This window comes from Lutra lutra, chromosome 6 (assembly GCF_902655055.1).
Source record: "Lutra lutra chromosome 6, mLutLut1.2, whole genome shotgun sequence".
NCBI lineage: Eukaryota > Metazoa > Chordata > Mammalia > Carnivora > Mustelidae > Lutra > Lutra lutra.
In genome coordinates, this window is record NC_062283.1 from 103,893,385 (window position 1) to 103,910,653 (window position 17,269).

General features: G+C 40.2%; 1 protein-coding gene across 2 annotated transcripts in view; it reads left to right on the forward strand.

Moving 5' to 3' along the window:
• SH3BGRL2 (SH3 domain binding glutamate rich protein like 2) overlaps nucleotides 1–17,269 on the forward strand; it is a 62,255-nt gene that overhangs the window by 27,128 nt on the left and 17,858 nt on the right. The window contains exons 1-2 of one of the 2 annotated variants that reach the window (XM_047733887.1): nucleotides 12,018–12,068; nucleotides 12,630–12,815. In XM_047733887.1, coding sequence (XP_047589843.1) covers nucleotides 12,033–12,068; nucleotides 12,630–12,815 — 222 coding nt within the window. In that variant the 5' untranslated portion in view covers nucleotides 12,018–12,032. Of the gene's footprint in view, nucleotides 1–12,017; nucleotides 12,069–12,629; nucleotides 12,816–17,269 lie in introns of those variants that run through there. The other variant, XM_047733886.1, reaches the window with a different exon arrangement.

Consider the following 17,269-nt stretch of genomic DNA (forward strand, 5'->3'; position numbering starts at 1 on the left):
CTTTTTTAGTGTAGTCATCTCTGGAGTTTTTTGATCACATACTCTAATCCTAATAATAATTTAAAAATTCCTTGAGCACATATCCCCAATATGTGTATGCTTTAAATAAGTGCAGTCTATATACTACCATGCTAATAAAAGGTGTGCGTCATAAAATGTCCACAGAATAGCAGTAAAAGTCATGGGATGCAGTTCAAACAATATTGTTGATTGTGTTTTTTAATGATCAAAATTTTCTCTCATCAAAAACAGTTTTTCTTAGTGAGAATAGTGTGAGCTAACAATACTACAATTTGAAGGTTGCCTTTAACAGTTGTCATTGTTGAAAAGGTAATTCCCCAAGAATCCATAGATTTAGATGGAGGATGAACATCATTAAAGAACAGAGGTAATCATTTGTCTGATCCCATTCATTAGTCATGCAAAAGCTGTTAAACTTTGATAGCTGAAATTATACTGTCTTCCCTGATGTCAGTAAGTTCCTGAAAACCAGTTGAAGAATTTTACATTTTTACACTGAGAAATTTAAAAATTCTTGTGAAATTTTCCATTTGAAACACTTTAAATTAGAAAGTTTTGTTTATAGGTTTTCATACTGACAGTTTTTATAGATGTCAAGCATTGTTTCTAGTAACAAAATAATAATATCAAACATTTCCTCAAATCCATTCTGTAAAATAGTTACTTGATAAAGTATATTTACCTTGAATGGATGAGTCAAGAAAGAAGAGGGTGTGTGTCTGTATGTGTGAGAAAGGGTCTGATATATGTTAGTATGTTAGGTAGCTTACTGCTGATACACTTGTCATCATGAAAAAGTCCGCACATTTGGAGGAGTTTTCTTTCTTAATTAAAAAAAAATAATCCTTAGAACATACTTAAGTTTCTAATGGTAGAATAAAGTTCTAAACATTAGTACTTAATAGAATTCATGCATGCAATAAGATAACTCTGAAGATTATAAAAACAAAATTTTTGATATAACCAAAATAATCCTACCTCAAATGTGTATGTTAAGACAACTGTATTAAATATGTTTCTAAATCTTGTATCCTTGGAAGATAGTATAAAATCTTGTATCCTTGGAAGAGAGTATAAAAAATACTTGCTTCAGGCTGAAATCATGGGAGTTATTTAAAATAAAAAATTATTAAATTGCGAAGATGACTTACAAAAATGGAAAAAAGAAACCAATACAAATTGTTTAAGAAAACAGGACAAAAAATGTGGACTGATTCAAAAGAAAACATTAAAAGTATTTATTCAAACTGAGTAATATTTATATGGTTAACATAAACATATTGAGTGCCTGTTAAATAGTAGGGACCGTGCTAATAAAACACAGATGAAAAAGCACAATTTTTTCCATTATTAAAATTTTATTGCTTTAATTTATACCATATAATACTGGCTGTTTCAGAAATCGTCATGTATTTCATAATCCATCTCTATCTGACACTCTGATTCCTTAAAACTCAAGTTTCAATCTCTTGCTAGACAGCCTCTCTCATTGTTATCTTTGACTTGGTAGCCTGGTATTTGCTTTCTGGTAAGATAACGTGCAACAGACACCAGACACTTTGAACTTGGTGTGTGACCTCATGTTTAGTTAAACAGTGTGAGAACGGTGACAGCCGATGGCTTCTAGGGGTTTAGTCTCCAGCCTGCCCTACTCCCCAGCAATGAAGCTTATTGGTGAGTGTCTGAGTGAGGAGTGTGTTCACCTGGCGCTAAGGGAGAACCTGGCTAACGCGAGCTTAAAAGAACGGAAGTGTTGGTCTCTCACTAAGTCTGCAGGCTGATTTGTTCAGGGCCTGTGTTTCTAGGATTCTCTTGGTCTTTTCCTGATGTTTACCGGCTTAGGGTGGAAAAGTTGCCTCCATACCTCTCGCCCTCACATTGAGGTTCCAAGCAGGAGGGAGGAGGAAGGGCGAGGATGAAGGGCCTGGCAGCTGAATCCCTCTGCTTGATCAGGAGAGCAAAGCCTTGTTCAGAAGCTCAGCAGACGTGGGCTCACACCTCAGGGGCCAGAGCTGGGTCATAGGGCTACCCAGGTGCCAGGGTGCCTGGGCAAACTGGAACTTTGGTTTTCCAGTCTTCACAGACTGAAAGAAGGTAACTAGTCTAGTGTCTGCCACTACTTCCTGCCGTCTGCATCCTCTTTCTGACAGTATAGTGCCTAGTGAGTCCACCAGAGAGGTATTAGTTAAAGAATTTGCCATGTGGGGTGCCTGGGTGGCTCAGTCAGTTAAGCATCTGACTTTGGCTCAGGCCATGATTCCCCAGTCCTGGGATCAAGTCCCATGTTGCTCTCTGCTCAGCGGGGAGTCTGCTTTGCCGGCTCCCTTGGCCAGAAGCTTTTGCCTGCTTGTTCTCTCTCTGTCAAATAAACAAAATCTTCAGAAAAAAATAATTTGCCATGAAATTATGTTTCTTCGAGATACTTTGCTCAATTGCTGGGAAGTTCCTAGGGCCTTTGACAAGGGAAAGATCACGGGTCCTTTCCTCCCTTTGTGGTGGAAAGTTGTCTTAGGGCCCTCTCCTTCTCCTTAGTTCAGTCCAGCCCCTCCATGGTAAGTTTTGTCAAGTTACTAGAAAATACATACTTTGTGTTTTCTTTCCTCTGCCTTTCACTTTTTCCATGGGAGGTATATAAAAGGTCTTAATCAGTCCTACATCTACCTCAAGTCAGAAAAAAGAAAACTGTATTTGAAGTGTGAAAGTAAGTGAAATAAAGAACTGTTACATCAAATACCTAAAGCCTTTGAAAGTACCCAGAAGGCACTTTGTATATATTTTTGCAGAGGGTCCCATCTAGGGCAAAGAAAGGAAAATTCATGCTTTTGAAGGAATGAGACAGTTGAGCAAGATCCTGGTATTGCTCAGCTCTTTTTGTATTTAATCCTCTCAGTGAATCTATGAAAAAAAAAAAATGGGTCCATTTCACACAAAAGTGGCAACCAATGTTGAGAGAGAAGCTTTGTAATTGCCCCAAGGCTACCCAGGTGACAGGGCCAGGATTACACTCAAGAGAGTCTCACTCAAAAATACACACTCCCCGTCTTCCCTGCAGTTTTCCTTGTTGTCTCCCATCATTTCTCTTTAAACTTGCTCTCCCACAATTATGCACATTAAATCTCTATTAAAAACAACAACAACAACTATCTTATTTAAATTGATTATTTCTCTTTATTTGCTAGTGGCTCCCAAAGTCCAGAGGTGCAGCATCAGCTGTGTGTACCCCAGAGTTGACACATGACTAGACATGTCTAGAAGCCTATGGAAGGATTCTAGCAGGGGCTCCTTAATTACTTAACATAACCGTCAGCCTTCTGGGAAAGAACTAATCCTGGGAGAAGAGAGAGTGGAGGAGTGCAAGTTTACTTAAAAGTGCCTCCGAGTAGGGGTTAATCTGACTCAAGTGCAGTGTAATTTATTTAGCCGGTCCTCTCATCCAATCCCGAGGGACTCCTGGAGCCAGGAGGTTGCCCAGCGAAAGAGCTACAGACATCTTCACTGCGATTTTCACGGGTCGTTGAGTGTTCATGCCAGGTCAGCCCATTCAGCAGCACCAGCCCAGACAGTTTATCGCCCAGGCGCCGGTGGGGGTGGGTCACCAGGGCTTGGGTAGGTCTTGCTTGACAGGGTATGGAGTTGTAAGGGTAAACATTCTTTGTCTTTGGGCTGTGATAACAAAATTGGGTATCTTAGAAACAGTATAAATTTATTTCGTACAGTTTGAAGGCTGGACATTCAAGATCAGGGTGCCAGCATGGTTAGGTTCTGGAAAAAGCCCTTTGCTGCTTGCAGACAGCCGACTCCTGGCTGTGTCCTCATATGGTGGAAGGGGGCAGGGATGCTCTTAGGTCTCTTTCATAAGGACACTAATCCCATTCATGAGGGTCTGTCCTCATAAAATAATCACCTTCCATAGGCCCCCACCTTCTAAGATCACCACCTTGGGGGTTAGGTTTCAACATATGAATTTTGAGGGGAATACAGATCATTTATTGATACAGGGCCTCTTAAAAGCTTGGCTCAGAGCTTTGGAAATACTGGGGGAAGTGGATGGGAGTGTGAGAACCCCATGGTAGCTGTTGGAAGCGGAGACAGGGAAATATTGGTATATTTATTTGCTTCTTTCGCAATTTCCATCAATTTGCAGATATACCAACAATTAAAACATTTGGGCCAAACAAAATACGACATTATACACTTGCAGTTTTTAAAATTAACTGACAATAGCATTTATTCAAATATATAGTCACGTACAACTTTCTTCTTCAGTATCATTGTCAGTGTTAAAAGCAAAGCCTTTTTCACATTCAGGGTCTACAGACCGTTATGAATTATTTAGGTAATTTACAGTTAAATGTAGCGTCCTAGACACACTGCTTTTAAAAATCATACAGCTTTAGCATTAATTGAGAAATACTGACGTTTGATCTACATTCCTTTTTGGCTAAACTTCAGTTACATTTGTTCCTAAATTAAATTACCAACTCCGTTTGATCTCTAGAACATCACCTGGAAATCTTTGATGTTCAGGGCTGGAGTGATAATTCTTTAATCATCCGTTCAGTTAATATTTACTGAGGGCCTCCTTTTTTTTTTTTTTTTTTTTGTCAGCATAGTGTCTGTGCTGACAGAAGTGATGTTGTGGAGAGAGGTGAGCCTAAAGTCAAGTACAGAGGCTAATAAATAAAATTTTAATAAATTTAGACAATAGAACTTGAGCAAAGGTGGTTAGGGAGGACTCTCCGTGGTAGAGCATCCTAAAGGACAAGAGAACCAACACTGCTGAGAGTCAGGATGAAGCCTTTCTGTCACCTTGGCCCTTTCATGTGTGAAAATCCTGTCTGTTCGTTAACAACCATGTAGTGAGTGTTTGCCACATGCCAGACGTGCTTCGAGGCCCTGGGGGTACAGCATTGAACAAAACAGGAGACAAAATCCCTGGCCTGGTGGAATTTATATTCTATTAGGGGAGATAGGGAAATAAATATGGAAAACGTACAGTATGTCAGATGCTAAGTGCTGTGGTAACAAATGGAGCCTTGAAGGAAGTAGGGAGTTGGGGGGTGGGGTGCTGGAAAAATGTAAAACCTGGTTGTCAGGGAAGGCCTCATTAAGAAATTGAACTTTGAACCAGAAATGGGGATCTTTGGTCTAGTTCAGGGCTGGCAAACTTTGTAAAGGACAGACTTTTTCTTCAGGTTTTGGGAGCCCTGTGCCTCCGTTGCAGCCCTCAGCTTTGCCACAGATAGTGTGGAAATGAGTGGTTGCAGCCATCTTCCAATACAACTTTATTTATGGACACTGAAATTTTTATCTCATATGATTTTTACGTGTCATCAAGTACTATTTTTTTTTTGACCCCATTAAAAATTATCCCATTTTTGACCGTGGGCTATCCAAAAACTGTTATGAGCTAAATTTAGCCTGTGGGCCATAGTTTGCCTTCCCATAATCTAGCCTAAGAGATTTTGGATTATCTGTGCCTTTTAATTGCTGTGGATGATGTGTAATGGTGTATGTTTGAATAATAAAATCTAAATCTCATGCTTTTCTTTCTTTTTCTGTTTGGGGTCCAACACCTTTTTTTTTTTTTTTTTATCCTTTTTTGGCAGTCATTTTGTGAAAATAATGAAAATTCATCTGTTCATTCAGTGACATATTCATTTCACTTAAATTTATGTCTTACGACTTTTATTTCTAGGCTCTGCTATGCAGTAATAGCTTTTATTTTCAATCCATCATACTTGTATTTCTGAAGACATTTTAAGTAGCAGTTAAGAATTTTCTTCCGATAAAGCTATGGAAAAACTGGACAGAGTGGCTTAAGCAATTCAGGGTTAATTTGTCTAATACAGAAAGGTTTAGAGCTGGCTGCACAACATCAAGGACCCAAGCTCCTGTCTTTCTGCTTGGCCATTCTTAGCATATGGTGTTTGTTTTCACAGTTGCAGAATGGTTTCTGCACCTCCAGGCACCACTTCTGTATTCCTTCAAGAGAGGAGGGAGAAGGACATAATGGACTTCGTGTTTTCATTAATTAAGTGAAGCCCTCCGGAGAACGTCTGCCTTGTCTCTCTCATTGGCCAGAACTGTGTCATGTGACGACCCTCTGGTTCCAGAGGAGTCTGGGTAAAACAGGGTTTTGTAGTGGAGCGCATTGCTTTTCCAAACAAAACCAGGCTTCTGGTACTAAGAAAGGAAGGGAGATGGGCTACTGGGTAAAAACTAGCATTATCTGCCGAGGCGTCTTAGTGTGTTAAAAACAAAACAACAACAACAACAACAAAAAACGCGAGTTATGTAGGTCCTTGATCACAGCTGAATTTTCATGCGTGACAGCGACGGTAATCCCACTGTTGCCCCACAGTTTACTTCTCTTCCACTTTCACTTCATGTGTCTTTTGATACTGATTGTTACATCAATATCATTTACATTTTGTACATTTTGTTTCAGGATAGTTGAAATGGGAGGATAAAGCTCCTTGGGACAGGGAGGTACCAAGGTGGTATATGTTGGTGTTATTTGAATTCTGGATTTATGCCAGCACATGCAGCGGGCAGCTTCCTGTTGTCACGTGGGAATCCTTTTGTATTACCTGGGGCCCCACCCAGCAAGCCGTCCCTTCTTCCAAGTCCCCGCTGCCCAAGCTGGCCTGTCCCCCTGCCACATAAGCCTGGGCTTCTGCAGTTCCAGGCCCCATTCACCCCAGCAGGTCTTAAAAATAGCCAGTAGTGGCAGCTTGTGACTCATCTTCCTTCCTGATGCTAATGTCACAGATATCCACTCCAAAACTTCTTGCTCTGGGTTAAATTTCTGCCCTTTGTTTATTTGAATGATTTGCTGTAGTATTAATTTTCTGTGGCCTTAGCGCTTTCTTTTCTTTTCTTTTTTTTTTTTTTTAAGATTTTATTCATTTCATTTGACAGACAGAGATCACAAGCAGGCAGAGAGGCAGGCAGAGAGAGAGAGGAGGAAGCAGGCTCCCTGCCGAGCAGAGAGCCCGATGCGGGGCTCGATCCCAGGACCCTGGGATCATGACCTGAGCCGAAAGCAGAGGCTTTAACCCACTGAGCCACCCAGGCGCCCCGCCTTAGCTCTTTCTTAAGAAAAATTGATTTTTATTTTATTATTTTTTAAAGATTTTATTTATTTATTTGACAGAGACAGACACAGTGAGAGAGGGAACACAAGTAGGGGGAATGGAAGAGGGTGAAGCAGGACCCTGGGATCATGACCCCAGCCAAAGGCAGACACTTAACGACTGAGTCACCCAGGCACCCCCAAGAAAAATTTCTTTTTAATCATCTGGCTTTTCTTAGAAGTTTGAATAAACATGGAGGCCAGTGAGAACAACATGCTTTGACTCCTGGTGCTTCATGTCCTGTTGGAAAACCTGATTTATATAAAACACCGCATCTTGGGATGCCTGGAAGGCTCAGTTGGTTAAGCCACCGCGTTTGGCTCAGGTCATGATCTCAGAGTCCCTGAATCGAGTCCCGCATCAGCTCCCAGCTCTGTCGGGGAGCCTGTTTTTCCCTCTGACCTTCTCCTGTCTCATGCTCTCTCTTTCTCTCAAATAAATAAATAAAATCTTTAAAAAACAAAAACAACCAACCCCACAAAAAAACACCACCACATCTCTATGGCTATATACTACTGCTCCCTTCTATATGAAGCTCTCTTTCTCAACATAACTTTCTTCTATTTTATCTTTTGGATATTGACATATTCACACTGTTCAAAAACGTTTAAAGTTCTCACTCCTACTTTGTTCCTGTCGCCCAGTTCCCAGCGCCCTAGCCTCTAGACATCTATTTCTGTTAGATTTTTATATAACTCTCAAGAATTCATTTTTTAATTTATTTTTAATTTTTTAAAAATTTCTCTTCAGTGTACCAGAATTCATTGTTTATGCATCACACCCGGTGCTCCATGCAATACGTGCCCTCCATAATACCCACCACCAGGCTCACCCAACCTTCCACCCCCCGCCCTTTCAAAACCCTCAGATTGTTTTTCAGAGTCCATAGTCTCTCATGGTTCGTCTCCTCCTCCAATTTCCCCCAACTCCCTTCTTCTCTCCTTCTCCCCATGTCCTCTGTGTTATTTCTTATGCTCCACAAATAAGTGAAACAATGTGATAATTGACTCTCTCTGCTTGACTTATTTCACTCAGCATAATCTCTTCCAGTCCCGTCCATGTTTCTACAAAAGTTGGGTATTCATCCTTTCGGATGGAGGCATAATACTCAATAGTGTATAAACATCACATCTTCCTTATCCATTTGTCCGTCAAAGGGCATCGTGGTTCTTTCTACAGTTTGTAGACTGTGGCCATTGCTGCTACGAACATTGGGGTACAGATAGCCCTTCTTTTGACTACATCTGTATCTTTGGGGTAAATACCCAGTAGTGCAATGGCAGGGTCATAGGGAAGCTCTATTTTTAATTTCTTAAGGAATCTCCACACTGTTTTCCAAAGTGGCTGCACCAGCTTGCATTCCCACCAACAGTGTAGGAGGGTTCCCCTCTCTCCACATCCTCTCCAACGCACGTTGTTTACTATCTTGTTAATTGTGGCCGTTCTAACTGGTGTAAGGTGGTATCTCGATATGGTTTTGATTTGAATCTCCCTGATGGCTAGTGATGATGAACATTTTTTCATGTGTCTAATAGCCATTTGTATGTCATTGTATGACACAGAAGTGTCTGTTCATGTCATCCGCCCATTTTTTGGACATGCTTATCTGTTTTTGTGTGTGTTGAGTTTGAGAAGTTCTTTATAGATCTAGATATCAGCCTTTTGTACTGTCATTTGTGAATATCTTCTCCCATTCCGTGGGTTGCCTCTTTGTTTTGTTGATTGTTTCCTTTGCTGTGCAGAAGCTTTTGATCTTGATGAAGTCCCAAAAATTCGTTTTCGCTTTTGTTTCCTTTGCCTTTGGAGACATATCTTGAAAGAAGTTGCTGTGGTTGATATTGAAGAGGTTACTGCCTATGTTCTCCTCTAGGATTCTGATGGATTCCTGCCTCAACCATACACAAAGATAAACTCAAGAGTTCATTTTTAACATAAATAAAAGCAAATACAAATGTGTTCCTTTATTTTTTCTATTTTTAAAAAGTGTTCCTAGTCTATGCACAGTTCTCTTCCTTGTTTTTTCTTACCCCCCCCCCCCCCCACTTACTAATGTCCTCTGGAGATCTTTCATGGCAGTGTTAACGGTACATACAGAGCTTCTCCTTTTTTGTTTTTTAGTTGTGCAGTATTAAGTGATCTCTTTGAAACACAAACCTACTCCTGCCTTCTCTGCTTCCCTCTTTTAATCCAGAGATATATTATTTACATTTTACTTCCTGTACTACTGTCAGTTATCACCTTTGTCAGTAACTATCCTTTGCTTCTTGAGCATTGTTAGTGTGTAATGATGCGTTTGAATTTCTTTTTTTTTTTTAAGATTTTATTTATTTATTTGACAGAGAGAGAGATCACAAGTAGGCAGAGAGGCAGTCAGAGAGAGAGGAGGAAGCAGGCTCCCTGCTGAGCAGAGAGCCTGATGTAGGCTTTGATCCCAGGACCCTGGGACCATGACCTGAGCTGAAGGCAGAGGCTTTAACCCACTGAGCCACCCAGGCGCCCTGAATTTCTTTCTTTCTTTTTTTTTTTTTTTAAAGATTTTTATTTATTTATTTGACAGAGATCACAAGTAGGCAGAGCGGCAGGCAGAAAGAGAGGAGGAAGTAGGCTCCTCGCTGAGCAGGGAGCCCAATGCGGGGCTTGATCCCAGGACCCTGGGATCATGACCTGAGCCGAAGGCAGAGGCTTTAACCCACCGAGCCACCCAGGTGCCCCCTGAATTTCTTTTTTAAACAGCAGCCAGTTTGTTCCTTTCCCTCAGTTTTATTACAATATGACTGACATATAATATTGCATAAGTGTAAGGTATACAACACAATGATTTGATATATGTATATATTGTGAAATGATTACCACAGTTAACACATCCATCACTCACATCATTTGAACTTTAATATTGTGTGATACATCTTTCAAATATTGGCTGTAAGGAGGGAGGGGTGTTGAGCCGTGAACCCTTTCACACATTGCTAATGGGAACATATATTGACATGGACTTTTTGAAAAGCAGTTTAGCATGTGGTCATCAGGAGCCTGAAAAATGTCTCTACCCTTTGATTTGAGTTTCATTCATAGGGCTTTGTCACTAAAACAGTGTTGAAAGTTACAGTCAAAGATTTCTAAATAAAGATGTTCACTACATGATACTTCTAGTGGTGGAAGTTACAAGTATTCTAAATACCAAAAATTGAAAATAAGTTAACAAAAAACATGTACATGATGGATTGCTAAGCACATATTTCATGCTTTTGAAAAATTTTTAATGACAGGACAGTACACAGGGTGTACTTTTGAGTTAAAGGGGCAAGATGCACTATTTTTGTTGAGGGTGATCCTGTGAAAGGAACGGCCAGTTGAGATATAGGGGATTATAGTCTACTAATAAATGTGTGTATGTGGTGGGGGGAGCTAGGGAACTGGGTATTAAAGAAGCTATGTATGTATCTTTTATATATCCTAGCATTGAGAGTATCTGAGTTTTTAGTCACTCACATTTTGGGGAAGATGTAGAGGTGGGATGGATAGTATGTTGTATATACATTATATGGAAAACTCAAGTGTGACTGTGTGTCAGTTTCATTTTTGATCACTCATGAACATTTGAAATGTATTGCATATGTAAAGCTCTACATATGGACGTTAAATCCAAACCCCTTCCTCCAATTAGATTTTGAGAGGATTGCAGGTAACTTCTTGTTAGGTTGTTTTACAATTTCTAAACTTATAAAAATGCAAATACATTGCTTTCATAGTCAAAGGAACTGGATCATGAAGGACATTGTGCTATGCTAAGAAATGCGTGTGTTCTTCCAAGGGCAATGGGGACCCACTAAATAAACAGGACAACGACATGATTGTCTTAACAAGAACACATACTAAGACCTTGATCAAAATAGGTGACCACGGGGTGCCTGGGTGGCTCAGTGGGTTAAATCCTCTCCCTTTGGCTTAGGTCATGATCCCAGAGTCCTGGGATTGAGCTCCGCATTGGGCTCTCTGCTCGGCGGGGGACCTGCTTCTCTCTCTCTCTGACTGCCTGTCTTCCTACTTGTGATCTCTGTCAAATAAATAAATAAAAATCTTAAAAAAAAAATAGATGACCACTTTGACCTCAGCGTCAGCCTTGTTTATCTTAAGCCTTATAGGACTATAAAGGGAAATGAAGCAGGATAAAAAATACTTTGTTTTGCAAGCCAAAGTTTCAGAATAATACAACTACATTTCTGAAATTGTATACCAGTGAGGGAAAAAAGGTAACTTTTTCAGCAATTAGAAAGAGCTTAATTCAAGAAACTAAGATAATACATCAAACTACCATACGTAGTTCCCTTGTTTTCTGATACCACTGAGTGTAAAGATTCCTATTTGGCTAGCTTTGTATTTCTGTCCATACTAACTATGCAATCTTGTTAGTTATTCATAGGCTTCAACTCAGTGATCAAAAACTGTGTGCTCATGGCATACAACAGATTTCCATCTCAGAAGCACATGTCATTGAGGCTTTTGGGGGGAAGGTGGAGGAAATTGGTAGGGCAATCAGTATATGAATGTTTGTTCTTCAGACATTCTGTTTTTTGGATGAGAGGTCTTTCTGGTGACTTGATCTCTCAAAAAGATTTTTTTCTATGGCCATTATAAAATTACTTCACTGCTTAAGTTTGTTCTCCATGTACATTTCCCAGATTCACTTTAGAAAAAGCAAGCCTCTTGAATCATGTTCTACATGCTGTGTTTAAGATACTAACTATTGTCACCCTGTCTGAATTATTTAATATGTGCCCTTAAACAAGAAGATTGATAAGATTTTGAAAACCTACAGATGTGTTTGCTGCTCTTCAAGAGCATACCTGACTCCTGGTGACTGAAGAAGGAAACATGAAGATGAGAGGAACAAAAAGGGTTAAGTTCAAAGTAAGATGATGCTTGTTTATTTTCACCTTCGAGGCAGAGAACATTTTTCTCTTGTGAACTGATGAAAAGATGCTTTCATGACAGTGGCTACAGCTGTGGAATATCTGAAAGAGACTGCTGAGGGGAATAAAAATGTTGCTGCTCCCGGGAATCGGTGAAATGTTGACATCTCAGATGGGCTATACGTGGTTTTCAAATGGTTTTGGCAGAGGGAGCTTTCGTGATTGTAAATGTCAACTTCTGTAAGTGGGAGGGAGAATGGTTATGGCCTGCTGAGAACTGAGTCCCTCACCTCATACATAATCTGATCCTTCCAGGTTGTGCCCCAGAGTTCTGGGGCGTCTAGGTGAAGAAATCATCATGTCAGGATTTGCCTAGACTTCTGCTGGATATCCAGTGAGAGGATGGTGCTTGGTGCCTATGGATATTGCCTTTTTTTTTAAACTTTTTTTTTTATCAGTGATCTCTGACAATAAGAAATCAAATCTAGTTCAATTTGGAAATCTTTACATATTGTTTCAGATGAGCCTGTCTCCTTATTTGTTTGTCTTCCCTCTTTAGATAAAGAAGAAGCAGCAGGATGTGGTTAGATTTCTGGAAGCCAACAAGATAGAGTTTGAGGAGGTGGATATCACGATGTCAGAAGAACAAAGACAATGGATGTACAAAAACATCCCCCCAGAAAAGAAGCCTGCTCAGGGCAACCCTCTGCCACCTCAGATATTTAATGGTGACCGATACTGTGGAGTAAGTAGCAGATTGTTATCACACTGTTATTCGGGTGATTCGAAACACGTTACCTAGAGTGAAGTCGGGTTTTTTCAGGGAGGACTGTGACCTCTTCACCCTGTACCATTCAGGTTCACAGTGTAAAAGAGGGTATATGAGTCCCAGGACACAGACGATGTGTGAATGTGAGTGCATGCTTGTCTGTCTTCCTGTCTCTCTGCTTGAGGAAAGTGGTGGGAAGGGAAGGGGAGTGTTTGTGTTTAATGTGTTCTAAATTTTAAAGCAGATTTTTTTTTTTAAAGATTTTATTTATTTATTTGACACAGAGAGAGATCACAAGCAGGCAGAGAGGCAGGCAGAGAGAGAAGAGGAAGCAGGCTCCCTGCTGAGCAGAGAGCCCGATGCAGGGCTCGATCCCAGGACCCTGAGATCATGACCTGAGCCGAAGGCAGCGGCCTAACCCACTGAGCCACCCAGGCGCCCCTAAAGCAGATTTTTTGATTAATACATTTTGGGGGCAGAATGGAAGGGATAGTTGTTCTTGAATCTTTACTCCTCTATGTTGTAAAAAACTGCTAATAGCCAATTATAAACCAGAATTGTTTTTTGTTCATTTTTTTTTATGGCAGTGAGTCAGATGGGTTATTATGAACACCTGAGATACATTAGGTGCCTTCTTTCTGTATGTAGCATATGAGAAGATGAAGTCACATTTGTCTAATTATCTATTTTCCTTCTCCCTGGGTTAAGGAAAAAAAAACCAAGCAACTTCTTCCTAATGAGTAGTTAGGATTTGCCCTTGTCATACTCCAAGTGTATAATTAAGTGTTTATTTTAGAACCTTTACTACAGTTCTTTAAGGGTGGCCTGGAGAAGGGGAAGGGGCTCTAGTACTGAGGTGCTTAAGGTGAAATAAGTAGCTGGGTTATATTGGAGTAGAGAAAACGGATAATGATGCTTTAGATACCTTGAAAGGAAACAGTTTCCCTATGCATAAGAGAGAAAGAGATGTTGAAACGTAAAGCCATAAAGATTGTGCACAGACTTCTTGAATTCATGTCAGGTTAAAATCCTGAACATGGCGCTAGATTTAGATAGTTCTCGCATGACTTTATGTTTGTGTTGACACCTTTGGGAAGTCATTTCCCTTAAAGTATCAGTTTTCTCATCTTTATTTTTTTTTATTTTTTATTTTTTTAAAGATTTTATTTATTTATTTGACAGAGAGAGATCACAAGCAGGCAGAGAGGCAGGCAGAGAGACAGGAGGAAGCAGGCTCCCTGCCGAGCAGAGAGCCCGATGCGGGGCTCGATCCCAGGACCCTGAGATCATGACCCGAGCCGAAGGCAGCGGCCTAACCCACTGAGCCACCCAGGCGCCCCGAGTTTTCTCATCTTTAAGCAAAGGATGATAATACCTGTCTTACTTCCCAGGATATTTTGTGACTATAAAGTACTTTTTAAGAATAAAGCTTATTGTTTTAACTGTGGAATTTTTTACATTGTGATCTCGTATTTTGTTAGGGGAGTATGTGGTAATTGAAGGTATATCCCATTCATGTTTACAAACCCTAGAAAATGAACTCTCATGTCTGCAAACTGAAATGAGGTATAGCTGAAACTGTATATAAACTGTACAGTTCAGAACAAAGCAAAACTCTTAGTCAAATAGTGCTATAAGACTTTAAAATCTAGCCGTTTTCTGTCCCTCAGAGTTCTCAGGTATGCGAATTCCTTTGTTCTGGTTTTGTAGTTGATTCATAATTCTGCTGGGTATAGAATTCTAGGTTGGGAAGAGTGTTGGTGGTTTTGCTTCATTATCATCTGGTGCCTAGTGCTGCAGTAGAGAAGTTTAATGCCCTTTTCCTTGATCTTTTGCATGCTTTTACCAGTTTCTTCTTCCCAGGTTTTTAATGTCTCTTATTCATAAGTGTATCCTAAAATTTTTTGGTGAATTACCATAATGTAATCTATGTTATATGTACACTATGTTACTCAATTCACTGTGCTGTGTGTTCAGTAGGTCCCTATTATCCAAGAATTACATGATTATTAAATATGTTTTTATATTATTTTCTTTGAAAAATTTCTCCCTGCTTTTTCCCCCTGTTCTTTTTATCTAGAATACGTATAAATTTACATGTGAACTTCTTATACTGATTTTCTTATATTCTTATCCTTTTATTTTGTATTGTCCTCTTTAACTTTTTGTTCTACTTTGTGGAAGATTTCTTTAACTTAATCTCTGAATTTTTTCATTGAACTTTTATGTCATCTTTTTTTTCCTTTCTTACATCCTGATTTTTTCTTTTTAATAATGTGCTTTTATAAGATGAGTATAAGATCTTAGCTCAGTGTAGATGTTAAATATGATTTCTTTAGATTTTCTTCTCTTAGTAGTACTGTTCTTGTTCTACTAATTCACTTTTTTTTCACATGCTTATTTTGGTCTTTTCTATCCTCAGATATCTGGTGATCCTTGTCTTTTGTTTAAGAGTTGAGGCACTAGAAAGCTAATTAGAAGCTGTGTATGTGCTCATATATATGTGTGGGGGCTTGTTTTCTATCAGACTTCTCTGTAGTTTGACTGGGTAACTTGTTATATTCTTGTGGTAGATACGGATAATAAAATCTGCAGGTCTTTTCTCAGTGATGATTTAATTTTTCTGGAGAATGGCTCTTCGGTCTCTTGCTTTGGGGATATCAGCCAGGCTACTAGAGTTCTGGACCTATAGGCTGAGAGAGCTGGAGGGTTTTGCTCACTGCTATTCACCTTCACATCACTGTTTTCACCCCCCTACCCTTCCATGCTGCTTGTTTGTAAGTTTATTGCTTCCCAGAAGCCATATTTATGAATAGTATACCTTCTAGTTCCTTTGGAGAGAGTGAGGTACCCTGGAAATCTAACTGCTGTGTATGTAGATTTTCAGTCTCCCTGTTTTCTGCCTTTGCCCACTCACCACACCTTCACAATAGCTAATGCCTCCATTCCTGACGTCTCAGGGGGGGCCGCCCCCTGCAGCTTGTTCAGACACCGAGGTTGGATCTCTTCTGCTCTCTCATGCCCCTCACCATTTCTCTCTTCACTGCCTGCATAGGTGGTGGTTCAGAGCTATAGCAGTCTCCTAGTTTTATTTTTTTTAAATGGTATTTCTGGTTTTTTTAAAAAAATTCTTGTTTTGTTGATTTTTCAAGATAAAGGAGGAAGAGACATCTTTGTCTGTCATGAAAATAGAAGTCTATTTTTCAGAGCCCTTTTAATACAGGAATGTATTGAATGAATAAAAGAATATAATGTGAAAGAAAGTTAATTCCTTACCCTTGCTTTCACTTCTTTATGACTTTCTAAATTTCTGTGTATCTTTGGCTTACAGAGTCTATGGACATTTTTTTCAGATGGACTGTCTGGGAGCTGGCCAGAGGCTTACCCATTGATTAAACTGTGCTGGATAAATGGCATCCTCTCTGACTAAGCAGTGTTAGTCCCGTGGGGATGGTGACAGCAGCACTTTACACACTCTGTCTTTATAGTTTGTGCTGGTGGAGTTTGGAAGACAGTGTCTGCTCTTATCACCATCAAGTCAATTCAACTTTGACAGAAGCAAAAGCATTAGAGGGCAACTAGCCATGGTCTCATTCATCCTGCCTGCTCCTGTGTGCCTTGCTTTACCTAGTGACAGTTTAGGAGTGGTCTTATCTGGTTGGGTAGCTTGTGGAAACCTGCTGCGTTGCAAGGGACAGAATCCAGTGAGCGTGAAGATTCTCCTGTTCCCCAGAATTGGCTGGAAACTTACTACTTTATTTTAAACTGGGTGAGCTAGCCATGGGAGACATAAACAGCTGCTAAGCTACTTGGTAATCAGTGTAGACCATTTCCTTCTCTCTGCCCTTTAGTATTTGAATAATCTGCCTGGGGACGCCTGGGTGGCTCAGTTGGTTGAGCAGCTGCCTTCGGCTCAGGTCGTGATCCCAGCGTCCTGGGATCGAGTCCCACATCCGGCTCCTTGCTTGGCGGGGAGCCTGCTTCTTCCTCTGCCTCTGCCTGCCATTCTGTCTGCCTGTGCTTGCTCTCTCTCCCTCTCTCTCTGACAAATAAATTTAAAAAAAAAAAAAAAAATCTAAAAAAAAAAAAAAATTTGTGAATAATCTGCCTGTAGGGAAGAATTCCGCCACTGAATGGGAGCTCATTGGCATGTTCAGTCACTTCTTCTCACCCCAGATTTTGAACATTGAGGGGATAGGGCAGCAACACAGGAGCGGTTGGACAGGGGTCTTGGGGTCAGGAATAGCCATGGCAGGTATCCTAATGGGGCAAATCCCTGGTGTGGCCGGGGTGTGTTCTTGGCCACCCAGACATAGAAGTTCATCTTATAAATTGGTTCTCCAGCTTTAATGTGGATTCACAACTTCCCGCTCTACTGCCATAAGTTCCTGTCCTGTTAAATTGCTAATGTCCATTTTAGTTGTTTATAG